The 13,736-nt window shown below is 37.2% G+C and overlaps 1 protein-coding gene across 7 annotated transcripts in view; it reads right to left on the bottom strand.

Moving 5' to 3' along the window:
• The window catches only part of LOC135577155 (nipped-B-like protein), a 187,763-nt gene that overhangs the window by 64,432 nt on the left and 109,595 nt on the right, over window positions 1–13,736 (bottom strand). For 6 of the 7 annotated variants that reach the window (XM_065044955.1, XM_065044954.1, XM_065044956.1 and 3 more), the window contains one exon: window positions 7,315–8,808. The exons of the other annotated variant lie outside the window; for it this stretch is intronic. In XM_065044955.1, coding sequence (XP_064901027.1) covers window positions 7,315–8,808 — 1,494 coding nt within the window. The remainder of the gene's footprint in view (window positions 1–7,314; window positions 8,809–13,736) is intronic. 7 annotated transcript variants of the gene reach the window in all.

The following is a 13,736-nucleotide window of genomic DNA, read 5'->3' as shown; positions in this document are numbered from 1 at the left end:
GAGGACCCAGGTAATTATAGACCAGTCAGCCTCACCTCTGTCCCTGGGAAAGTAATGGAACAGCTTATCCTTGGTGCCATCTCAAGGCATATTAAGGATAAGAGGGTTATTAGGGGCAGTCAGCATGGCTTTACCAAGGGTAAGTCATGCTTGACCAACCTCATAGCCTTTTATGAGAATGTAACAAGGTGGATGGATGATGGCAGAGCGGTGGATGTGGTCTACCTTGACTTCAGTAAAGCCTTTGACACAGTTTCCCACAGCATCCTCACAGCTAAGTTGAGGAGGTGTGGTCTAGACAATAGAGTAATGAGGTGGGTTGCAAACTGGCTTAAGGAGAGAAGCCAGAGAGTGGTAGTCAATGCTGCGGAGTCTAGTTGGAGGCCAGTATCTAGTGGAGTGCCTCAGGGGTCAGTACTGGGGCCAATATTATTCAATATATTCATTAACAATTTGGACGAGGGAATTGAGTGTACTATCAGCAAGTTTGCTGATGACACTAAGCTGGGAGGAGTGGCTGACATGCCAGAAGGCTGTGCTGCCATCCAGCGGGACCTGGACAGGCTGGAGAGTTGGGCGGGGAATAACCTAATGAAATTTAACAAGGGAAAGTGTAGAGTCCTGCATCTGGGCAGGAACAACCCCAGGTTCCAGTATAGGTTGAGAAATAACATATTAGAGAGCAGTGTAGGGGAAAGGGACCTGGGGGTCCTGGTGGACAACAGGATGACCAGAAGCCAGCACTGTGCCCTTGTGGCCAGGAAGGCCAATGGCATCCTCAGGTGTATTACAAGGGGAGTGGTTAGTAGATCGAGAGAGGTCCTCCTTCCCCTCTACTCCGCCCTGGTGAGACCACATCTGGAATATTGTGTCCAGTTCTGGGCCCCTCAGTTCAAGAAGGACAGGGAACTGCTGGAGAGGGTCCAGCACAGGGCAACAAAGATGATCAAGGGAGTGGAGCACCTCCCTTATGAAGAAAGGCTGAGGGCGCCAGGTCTCTTTAGCTTGGAGAAGAGGAGACTGAGGGGTGACCTCATTAATGTTTATAAATATATAAAGGGTGAGTGCCATGAGAATGGAGCCAGGCTCTTCTCGGTGGCCAACAATGATAGGACAAGGGGTAATGGGATCAAGCTGGAACACAAGAGGTTCCACTTAAATTTGAGAAAAAACTTCTTCTCAGTAAGGGTGACAGAGCACTGGAACAGGCTGCCCAGGGGGGTTGTGGAGTCTCCTTCCCTGGAGACATTCAAAACCCGCCTGGACATGTTCCTGTGCGACCTCACCTAGGCGTTCCTGCTCCAGCAGGGGGATTGGACTAGATGATCTTTTGAGGTCCCTTCCAATCCCAAACATACTGTGATACTGTGAAAGTTTGCTTCACGAACGGGTACAGGCCGCCGGAGAGAAGACACCTGAAAGTTTGCTTTTTGAATGGGTATCAGGGTCCTGGAGAGAAGGTAAGAAGGCTTGACATATTTCCCCCATGCAGTAAATAATAGAGTGAACCTGCCACCAAACCCTTTTAAGTCACACTTTTCTTTGAGAAATCTAAATATTGTTCTGCAGTAAGCAGAATCCTAAATCACTCCCCCGTGACACACTTACATGTGCCAAGGTAATTTTTCAAAAGTGAACTAATTAAACAATGCATTCCTAAATCTGCAAACAGACAAAGCATCATATTTCAGATGAACTAAAGTACAATGAAACTAGGAGATTTGGTCAAGTTTATTGTTGTTGCTAAGAACTAGATGTGCAACACAAAGTTCACTCTTATTATCCAGAGAAGGCTTAAGAACAACCAGGAGAGCAAGAATAAAAATATTTACTTTGGTGGCAAAGACAAAAATAGAAAATAACTCAAGCAGCCTCTAGGAAAAGCAGTGTGCTGAAAATGTCTCCTACTGTACTGGTAACAGATCAACACAAGAAAGGACTCCGGCGTGCAGCTGCTGAATTCCTGCTGTCTACTGATATCAGTTTATCCAACATCTAGCGATAGCAGTTAATCTAACATCTACTTCTGAAAAACTAACACCAAATGCAGAGGCCCCAGAGAGTACATACAATGCCCACACATATCCCAATATACTTTTTGGGATAGGACAGATGCACCATGCCTAAAAACATCCCTGCAAGTAGGAACAATCCATGCTAGAGAACAGAGATCTTCCTAGACTATTGGATTTAACTGGTTACATATAGTTTGGTTTTGGCTTCTGACTAAACAATGCCTGGAATATTGTTCTAACTCTCAACCCGTTCAGTCCAGAAAGGAGAAAAAAAAATATAGAGTTAAATGGACAAAGTGCATATTGCAATGGATCCCCTGCAAACTCAACATATCTTTAAATACTTCTAATGCCACGAGGGACAGCTAGTCCCTCTTGTAGACTAGTTAAGTTGAAAAGAGGTAGTCACTAATATCGCAGAAAAGAGGAAAACCAGGAAGATTGTAGTATTCTTATGAAAGATATGTTTATTCTACAAATTCAGTTAAATTTAGAGTTTAAGAGAAGCTTTAAAGACTTCAGTTGAAAAGAATCAAGATAATCTCCTTGCTATAAACCATGAAATATATCCTTTAATTCTCTGAAATGTGGCATAATTTGCTGGAGAACTTCAGAGAAAGTTATGACATGCTTGATCAACCTGGCAGTGTATGCACAGGCAAGATGCTTAGTCAGTTATTACTCTGGCCTTCCCACATGCAAATGCAGTTGCTACCAGGAACTCTAAGAGAGTGATTCTAAATTTCAGATTTGTGGAATTACAGACTTTCACAATAGTTATCTTTACAAAAGCACAATCTGTAGTAAGCAAGCTGAGTTTCAGCCTTTTCCTTTCCAAAGGAAATATGCTTTTACTCCAGTTATTTCCTTGCAGCACAGCTGCTTGCCCCACTGATTTCCATAAGTACAACAGTATGTCTGTCCCAGCATCAACAGACTGTTATTTTGGAAATAAATTTGAGCTGAACTCTAAAGTCTTCTTGATGAGTTAATATTCACAAGCTTTTTTTCTCAAAGGTTTGCCAATTTTGTCTTTGCAGAAGTCCTATACATGAAGGATTTAAACAAATGTTTAAAATTGATACTCCCTTTTTGTGTACAGTTTTCAGCTGTACCAAAAAGTATTGGTGAGTAGCTCTGCTGTGCTGCCCAGAAAACTCTGAGAAACATCAGAAGTTGGCTCAGTGAGCCAGCACAATCTGGATACAGCTTTTCATTCTGAAATACTCCCTTTCTTGTCAGTCCTACCTAGAAGATGAGCACCTAATTGATTACTCTGTTTCACAGGTGAAACTGTTTCCAGCAGTGCTAGAACTCAAAGATGGACTATCATGTTACACAAAAGCCATGGAATTTTATGCTGTTACAACCTATCACTGACTACAAATTATAGTTATTATCGGCTCTGAAAAAGTAATCTGGAATAAAACAAACAAACAAACAAACAAACAAACAAAAACAAAAAAACAAACAAAAAACCCCACAAAACACCACCGCTACAAAACAAAACAAAACACCCAAACAAACAACAAGCAAACAAACAAAAAAACCCACAAAACCACAACAACACACAAGCATAGAACACAGATAAATCTAGAGGCGTTGTTTTAACACTATGATATAAAGATGATTAAGCAGCAGTAAATTTTTAGTTACACCTGTAAAAATATGAAGAGGACCTTTGAACACAGTGTATTTAGGAAAACTTGTAGTGAGCAACGAAAACCTGTGTTTAAAGTTCTGTGTAGTACAGATAACAAAATCCTATAATAACTATCTACACAATGAAGGAATAGCATTCAGCATTAGATTCTGCAGTGAAGTTATAACTTTTTTTTTTTTTTTAACAACAAAGCCTTTTTAGGTGATATCTGAAGACCCAAAAGGTGTTTCTGCACAAGTCTTAAAAACATGCACTCATTTGTCCTAGAAGTAAAACTTGCATTACATATGTGGTGCTTATTTTGGAAAACCAACTTGGACATCTCCTTAACACAGTTACAGTTTTTCTCATTATTCTGTTTCATACTTTAAGAAAGCAAAATTTGTCTTGTTCAGAATGCAGTAACTTTAAAACTGGTAACAGCTCCCATCTCAACGTAGGTGATCAGTATAGCTATAAGAAGTAGCAGATAAGGTATTCGCTGAAGCTCTGAAAAGAAAAGACAGCAAACATGACCTCCCCATTGCAGGTACAAACTCAAAGGGAAAAGTTTAATGGATTCCCCAACAACATACATTTGCATTAAAACCAGGATAAAAGGCATTCACAGATGTTAAAATCAGAAGAAAAAGAAAGTGTTACAATTCATTCTGACTTGGACAAAACAGGCCACAAAATTTCACCATAAGACCTTTTAACTATTTAATATATTTATATTATATAATTTATAATATATTTATATTTAACTATTAACTTTTTACTATAAAAAAAAACTTCCATAACTTTCCTCTGAGCTAGAGTGCATCTTTCAGAAAAATGCTCAAAGAAAAGAGAGAGAAAAATGTTATTTCTTCCTTGTAAATGCCAAAAGGAACTGTTGGGATGGTTCAGTCTTAACAATTGTGTACTACAACTATCACAGTCAAAATTAATAAAATGTCAAGCCTGTCTATAAAATTTCCAAATTTAAAGTTTACTGAAACAATGTAAACAGTTGCATATACTTTCAGTATACACAGTATTAATTTTAGCTCAAAACAAGTGAATTTTACTGAGTTTTACAATGAATGTCCCTTAAGGCAGAATGCCTATCTAAATGGTGTTTTGAACAAGCTGAACTAATCCTGTTTTAAACTGTATTTCAGAGAAATCACAGCAATGATGTTGTACATGACAAAGCCAGGAGAAGACATTTTCTTGGGGGAGGAATGGATGAGAAAGGAGGTAAAAGGAGAAAAGACAAAGCAAAATATACTAAGCTACATGAAATAAGAGGGATGTGAGAAGAAGTGGAATAATGATGTAAAAAGGCAACACTAGAAAAGATTTGCTACAATGTATTAAGAAATATAGGATGAACTAAATAAAGAATGTTTACAAAAATTATATCTCCTAGTGTATTAACATTTTTATAACTGGAAATGGCACGGAGTAAAACAGTGAATGCTATTTCTCTCAGTTGGAGAGAATATTTTCTAAATCAGTCAGTTGCTGACAAATAGATTTTGACTTATGAAGAGATATCTTTATGAATTATGAACCTTTTAAAACACTGGATTTCACCTTATTATTTAGCATAATATATCCTAGGAAGTAGGTTACCAGAAAGTTGGACAAAAAATATAAAACTAAGAATACACATGAAAAATCTGAAGTTCAAAGACACTTTCTCCAAAATCTGCCTGGATGAACACTCAAAACTTAGAAACATAGTTACAACATTATTCTTTCCACAAAACTTATTTCTAGCATCACTTTAAGAATCTTATTCTAGATATAATAGCAAAGAGACTGATATCCAATTCAAACATCTTTTTTTCCCCTGGAAAATATGTCCCAAGTTATTTCAGAATATGTAAGAAACATACGACTTCAGAAAACACAAAATACACAAAAACACTGCAGAAAAGTTATAAACCTGACTTTAAAATCAATGCATTGCTCGTGTGTGACACAGCTACTAGTCATGTCAATTGGATAAGTGTCATATTTACATATTACTAAAATATACTATTTAAATAGCCACATACAACACAGACTACAAAAAGTCTACACTTCAGAAACATTTTAGAAAGCATACATGCACTGTATATGGCTCTGAGTGCTCTAAAAATTACATGTAGAATTGTTTGAATTCAAAATCTATCCTTTTGAGACTACAGCTGAATTCCATCAGAAAGTTTTCAGTATTCTCTATGAAAAACATAACATTTTCATCTGAAATCTTTAGACTAAGCTGACAGCAAAGATGTCATAATTTTATGACCAACTCTAGATACCTATTATTGTTAGAAATGGAAATTTTGCCTGTTCTGAACCTCAAAAAGGGAGGGGGGGAATGTTCATATTTCCAGGATAAAGAGAAAATATTTAACAAGGAGGTTAATATTTTACAAAAAAGTAATACTCATCCTGAATTATCAAGACTTTAAGAGTCAATACAATCAGGTTAGTAGATAGAGAAAAGACATAGCATAATAAATTCATTATACAAACATCAACTCTGTACATGTGCACATAAACAGTTATACATTCACAAAGATGATTTCTATATCATTTCTTATCAGATCAACTTTGTAAGAAAACATTTGCAATCTCACATTCATGAGCAATATTATACCTGGAACTGCATTCATAAATAATTCTGCACACAGCTGAAATCCTCTCCCCTGTCAATTTATTTGTCTGTTTTTGAGACAGGACAGATCTATAAACATAATTATGTAAGAAATGTAAATGTTTTAAAAGCTAAACATTAAAAAAGAAAGGAACCCTGACCAGTTAGCAACATTGATTTCACAATGTGAAATTATCTACTTCAGTCTGAAACCAAAGAAGCCAAAATTACACCACCAAGAAGAAAAGCAATCTTATTAAAAAAAGTTAAATCTGAAGAGAACAGTCAATCAAATATCAAACCTACAAACTATTTTGAATAATTTCCTATTCATATTATTAAGCTGAAAATGCCAGTCCATTGTTTACCAGTTCCTTTCCTCTTTCTGCATACATTGGACCATAGAGACAACAATATCTGAATTCTCCTAAAGACAGAACCTTTTTGAAAGCTTATTGTCATACAGACTAAAGTGTGGAGGCTTCCCAACAGACTTGTATTTATAGTGTAAAAGAGGCAGATGGAACTTTGTAACTGCCTTCTTATTTCATCATGTCAAAACATCCCTCGGAAAAAAAACATCTCATTTCCAATTAAAAATATAAAATAATCTTATGGCTTCTATACATAGTATTTCCCACCACTCCATCTACACTGATTTAGTTACAATACTACCAGTCCCTTATACAGACACACTTAAACCAGTTTAAATCATTCATACAGCAGTTATGTTTAACTGAATACATTACTAATGTAGCTGAAGTACAGTTTAAGACTATTTAAGTGTTCCCACATTACGAACTTCCATTGAAGCAAACAAATAATTTCAGTTACACTGTAGCAAGATTTCCAATAACAACAATCCCATAGACAAGTTTCACTTTGTTCCCCAAAATCACCATATAACCAAGCATATAAACTATTAAATGTTTGCATTTAATTTTTAACCACAAGAGTAACAAATTTAAAAGAACAGAAGTGTACAAGATATAATGCAATTAACATTTAAAAAATCTTACCTTTATTAGATTTGGATGACTTGTTCTTGTTAGGTTTAAAACAAGAGCCCCTTGTTTTATCTTCTCTATCCTTAATAAATTTCTGCACATCATCCAATGAAAGCTTTTGAAGGACAACTACAGGCTTAGCTCCTTTATTTAAATCATCAACTAGCCCAATCTTCTCTACTTTGTCCTTCTGTTCACCTTTAAATTCAGTTTTTCTTGACTCCTGAGTGACATTGCCATCTTTATCACGCTTGATTTTTGGAATGACAAAATGTTTCAGTGCGCCAGATCTTGCCCCCAACAAATAACTGGGAAACTCTGCTTTATTATCAGCATGTGCTTTATTACTATATACTTTACTTTTATTACCATCTGTCCTTCGTTCATCCTTGCTGTTGGGTGATTTAAAACCAGGTTTATCAGGTCTTGATTTACTAGAATCTCCTTTACCTTCCTGTTTAATGCGTGGGCTGTCAGGTCTTGATTTCTGATCCCCAGAAGAAAACCTTTCCTTTGATTCCATAGACTCATGTCTATGTTTCCTTTCAAATTTCTCAATTTTTGAACCATCAGATTTATTACCATGCTTAGAATCATGTTCATTTTTGTTTGAGGATCTCAAATATTCAGGCCTTCGAATCTTGGATGGATCTCCTCTGTATCTCTCTGACTCCTCCTTGTCTTCAGATCTTTGTTTAAGGCTATCATGATCACGCCTCGGTATATCAGAAACGGAACGCCCACCAGGCCTTTGTTTTGTTGGATCAGATCTACTTTCAGATTTTATCCTTGAAGGATCAAATTTCGCATCTAGTTTATGCCTAGATATTTCAATTTTCTTATCTGACAATGGTATACTCAAGTCCCTCCTGTTATCATGTCTATGTTTCGGCGTTTCGGGCCTGCCTTCACTCTTCTGTTTCGGTGTTTCGGGCCTCTGCCTTATTTCCTGCTTGCCATTATTTTGTTTTCCCTCATTTTGTTTCATCTCCATTTGCCTGCTCTCATTTTGTTTTGATTCTGTCTGTCTGTTCTCATTGTGTTTCACTTCCATTTGTCTACTTTCATGTTTAGTTTCTACCTGTTTGTTCTCATTGTGTTTACTTTCCAACCGCTTGCTCACATTTTGCTGAAATTCCATTTGTTTGTTTTCATTTTGCTGAATATCTGTCTTTTGACCCTCAAAGTCTGACGCTTTCTTAAAAATCTCGGGATGGTTTTCAGGTTTAAATTTAAGAACTCCAACAGTGTCTTCTTGGGGAACACACACAAACCCATCATTATACTGCTTAATTTCTTCAGGTTTTTTGATGGTTTCCAAATCCTGAGTTACTGTTGCCTGAGAGTCTGCTCTTCCTGCTTGCTGCAGATCTATACTAACCATCAACGCTGGCCTTGCCCCATTTCCTGCAGAACCTGTCTCCTGAGAAGCTGCTCTATTTCCTCCAGTAGCACCTCCAGCCTCCTGTGGTTTGTTTTCTTGTTTTCGTTTCTTCAGAGGTTTATCTGCAAATTAAAAGAAAAAGTCACAAATACTATATATAGAAACAGGTGAATATCCAAGCAAAAATGTCCATTCCCCTCCATCCCCACCAATTAAGCCTCCTCAGCATGTATGTGCACAAAACCCCATTGAATTTAAAAGGAAGAATAGAGCTTCTCTAATACTTTTAAATGTATTCAGATTATCATTTGTTGTCAGTCTACCACATGTGCCAATTAATCATTAAAAACACACCCTCAAAACATATGAAATCAAAGTCTCTGTAAAATTCCCAAGAGAACCATCTAATAAAGCAGCTGCAATATGTAACAACCAAAAAAAAAAAAATCAATTTACACTTGAAGCAAGTTTTGAGGAATACTACTATAAAATATTATCTTCTGCAGATTCAGGATGCTTCATTTATACATGAACCAAGCAAGGATCTGCAATGATTAAGACAGAGGTTCACCTTACTTGGTTTGGTGCATCAGCTGGACTTCATACATACTGTAGCCACGGAACACATGAATGACGAACAAAAATTATTAAAGTAACTAAAACACTCCATGCTTCTCTTTGAAACAAGGAGTATATCAAGAGAAGGAGTTTATATCATAACACATATGTATTAGATGAGAGGTCACTACACACTGAAAAGCTTGAATATTTTCTCTTTGCAACCCTAATGCTTTTCATAGATGAAAAAATAAAGTTCAGTGATAATTTTACGTAGTGTCAAGAGCTTGACTCTGCAATAATCTTTTCAGTTCACACTAAAAGATCTTAAAGAGTAGAATACAAAAAGATAAAAAGTGAGCCAACCACACACCCTGTAATTTGGTAGAATTCATAAAAATGAGAAGCACATGGAAATATCAAAACCAGTATGTTCTACTCATTTAAAATACAACCTATTTATATTATCAACATGGTACTCTAAACTAAAATTATTTTATGCCATAAAACTCAAAAGCCCTACCTGCACTAAGGCTTACATTCTCATTTCTCAACTACAATTTTGTAATATGTCAAAAAAGCAATGATTTACTCCGTAATCAGGGAATATGATTTTATGTCTAAGTAATGACCAAACACAGGTTGGAAATTCTGTTCTAGATCTACTGTCAAAACATCTAGACCACAAATGCAATATGAGAAAAATAACTTATTTTGTGCCTAGATTTGTGGTGCCTTATCACCAGATGCAAAGAGCCAGCTCTCTTTTAGGGAGCAGAGGAAGGGTAAGAAGAAGGATGCAATCAAGGAAGAGAGAACTAAACTCCAAGGAAAAAAACCCCAACCGATCAAGTTGTAAATCAGTATTATAATGTATGACTTCTAATTTCTTCTATACTTGTAGAAGATTCTTATTCAGAAGAATTAAAACTTTGAAGGATCATCTCCAAAATTAACATTAGAACACAGTAACAAGCAGTAACATGGTGATGTGAAAAGGTTTATGTTTGTTTGGTTTTTTTTTTCCATAATTTTAATTCTAAAATCTGTCTGTATATCTCTAACATCCTAAAAGTACAAAATTATGTACAACATTTAATGGCTGGAAGACAGTATACAGAGATACAATAAACTCCATGCAGAAACTGGTCAACTGCAAATAAGGAACTTTAAAAAGTTCAACAAAACCTGTAGGAATGCTTGCCAACTTTATGGTAGACATGTTGACCTGCTGGAGGTTATGAAGGCCATACGGATAGATCTGGACTGGCTGGATCATTGGGCTGAGGCCAATTGTATGAGGTTTAACAAGGCCAAGTGTCGGGTCCTGCACTTGGGTCACAACCCCAGGACATGATACAGGCTCAAGGAAGAGTGGCTGGAAAGTTGCATGGCAGAGAGTGATCTGGGAGTGTTGATCAACAGCCAGCTGAACATGAGCCAGCAGTGTGCCCAGGTGGCCAAAAAGGCCAACAGCATCCTGGCTTGTATCAGGAATAGTGTGGCCAGCAGGACTAGAGAAGTGATTGTGCCACTGTACTCAGCACTGGTGAGGCCTCACCTTGAATACTGTGTTCAGTTTTCAGTGCCTCATCATAAGAAGGACATTGAAATACTAGAGAGTGCAGAGGAGGTCATGAAGCTGGTGAGGGGCCTGGAGCACAAGTCTGATGAGAAGCAGCTGTTTAGCCTGGATAACAAAAGGCTGAGGGGAGACCTTATTGCTGTCTACAACGACCTGAAAGGAGGTTGTAGCATGGAGGGTGTTGGTTTCTTCTCCCAAGTAGCAAGTGTCGGGCATTGGAAAAGGCTGCCCAGGGAAGTGGTGGAGTCACCATCCCTGGAGGTGTTTAAAAGGCATTTAGATGTGGGACATGGTTTAGTGCTAGAGTTCAGTTATGGTTCAACTCGATGATCCTGAGAGTCTCTTCTGACTGAAATGATTCTATGTTTGAAACCTTCATGCAGTGACAAAAATTCTTTTTCTCCTTGTGACTAAGAGGGCTTTGACCTCCCTGAGTTTCATGGCAAGTCTTAGGAATGGCCATGAAGTAGAAGCTTCCAGACTAAGAGATTTCAAATTTGATTATTTTTTTAACATAAACATTAATATACATGCATACAAACACACATCACTACCTTATTTCTCAATTAAATTTGAAACACAAATTGAAAAACTTGTGTTATTAGGAAATAGTCAGCTTTTTTATTCTAGTCCAGAAATGTCAGCCATACAGAAAAAGTCCTGTAAAGCTCAGATTGTGGATCTAACAGTAGCCTTTGAAACATTTGTTACCAGTTACCTGTCCCATTTGTTTAACTGAGGTTATCACTTGAAAGAGAAGGGAACACACATTCACATTTCCACAAGTGCATTTCATTGACCAGTGCAACAGCCTAAGACTCTATTGAAGATGGTTTGCATTAACCTATCAGACTGAACAAGTCATCTAAGAGTCAATCAAATGTTTCCCTCTGCTATCCCTACTATAGGAGCAAGGCAAATGGCCAGGAGCTGTGATGTCTTAAACTGCTGTAGCTGGATCAACCAAAACTCACCTTTCAGAGCCCTCATGCTGAGAGCTCCAAGATTAAAGAACCAAAACAATTCAGGTAGGACGAATTTTCCTCTCTTGAACTTCCTTAACTGACCAGGCTCAAAATGCTGCTCTTCATCATCATTCAAAAGGTCAAATTTTAAGTTGAGAACATGTAAATAGATGATCACATCACAACTTTGTATTTTCCCTCTAAATACAGAGCTCTTTTGATGCACCTTCATTTCTCTTGACAAATGAGTACTGATGTTTTATTAACTTATAAGCACAACCTGTTCACATCTTATCTGAGAAGAAAGAGATGCCTTCAAAGTTTCATTTTCCTAAATGGCAAGGTGATTGCAGACGGAGTTACAGATTACTCACAGATTTCTTCATATTTCCAGTGCATCTTGATGTCGATCCTCAGAACTAGACTTGATCATTACTGGTTTGCCTCTATGAAATTTTTGGATCTAGGACAAAAAAGCTGGCCCAAGTATATGAAAATATCAGGTTGAACTAGGGCATTAAATGTAGGATGAGTACATAGTACCACTATCTTCATCGAGCATAATGGAAAGACTCCACTGAATGAGCACAAAAACTTTTCAGGTTGCCATCATAGCTGCAGAAATATGAAAGGTGAAAATGCCATTGGGCTTTGAGGGCTTTATCAAATCTTGAACTCACTTTGAACTTATATGAGAATAATCTACAGAGTATCAGAGAAGTGAGGAGAGAGTAATTAACCTCTGAAAACAGATGTCTTCAGGTCTTCTCTTTTACAATCATACATATGCAAGTTTGCATAAATCTGCCTTGTTAAGGCATGAGTCCCCAAATGCTTTAGGGTCATAACGAACTGATGAACTTAGGAACTTTTACAATATCCATTCAAATATACTTCATATCCTTCAAGGCATCAGTATCCAAGATTCATCCACTTCATTCCACAGATAGCAGAATTTCTTTTTATTATCAGGATCTAGGACTTTGCCAAAATATCAGACTAATATTTTTCTTTCAAATCCTGCAGACCTAGGTTCAAAGCTTGACACAGTTCTGAACAAGTAGGCTCACAAGCTCTTGAGACCAATAAAGTGTGATCAGGATCTTTTGGCTTCACCCTTTGTAGAAGTTTTCATAATAAAAGGAATATGTAGTAAAGCACAGAAGAGTTTTCTGACTATATTAGAGATCAGGTATCCAAGTTTGATGTTTTCAGATTATTTTCTTTTTAGAAACATTATTCACTCCCCCCCCCCAAGAATGTAGATACATCCAAAATGTATCTACATTTTGTCCAGTTCCTTGAACAAATTTTTGACAGTTCAGAGTACAGTCTGATCCCAGTTATTCTCCTATGTATGCATTCTTTTTGCTTGGCAAATCTGCATGGATGTTCTCTTTAAATTGCAATGTGCACACCAAAAGGCAGTACCTTGGTACTCAAAGTAAGATCATAAACTACCTTATTCTAAAAAAATAGCAGAGATGTTCTGTCAAATTAAATGGGTCACTGTGGTGCAAGAAACAAAATATTACAGGAACCACAAGTTTGAAATGGAAAAAAAACTTTAGCTGGATTTCCAAGGAGTTATGTCTCACCTGTCCTGTTACGAACAGTATTCCTGGAGATAGGTTGTAGCCTTCATCTTTGGAAATATCTGTGTGTCAAAACAATGAGCACTTTCAGATTCAGAAATTAATTAATTGCTGTAGAACCTTTGTGCGAAAACACATTGCACTGGAATAACCACAGATACCTTTGAATACATTTCTGCTGAAAGTGAAAGTCAATCGTGATGTGAAGAATATCCATCCTGAGAACAGATATACTTGGAGGCTGAGCAAGTATTAGGGAGAGCAGTTGGATGAGGGGAGCTGTATTAAATATCTCCATTCTTCCATTTAATCTGAAATCTTTCCAAAGCAGCAGCCAGAACACCACT

This window comes from Columba livia, chromosome W (assembly GCF_036013475.1).
Source record: "Columba livia isolate bColLiv1 breed racing homer chromosome W, bColLiv1.pat.W.v2, whole genome shotgun sequence".
Taxonomy (NCBI): domain Eukaryota; kingdom Metazoa; phylum Chordata; class Aves; order Columbiformes; family Columbidae; genus Columba; species Columba livia.
The sequence above is the reverse complement of the archived record's forward strand: the minus strand, read 5'-3'. Positions and strand labels throughout refer to the sequence as shown.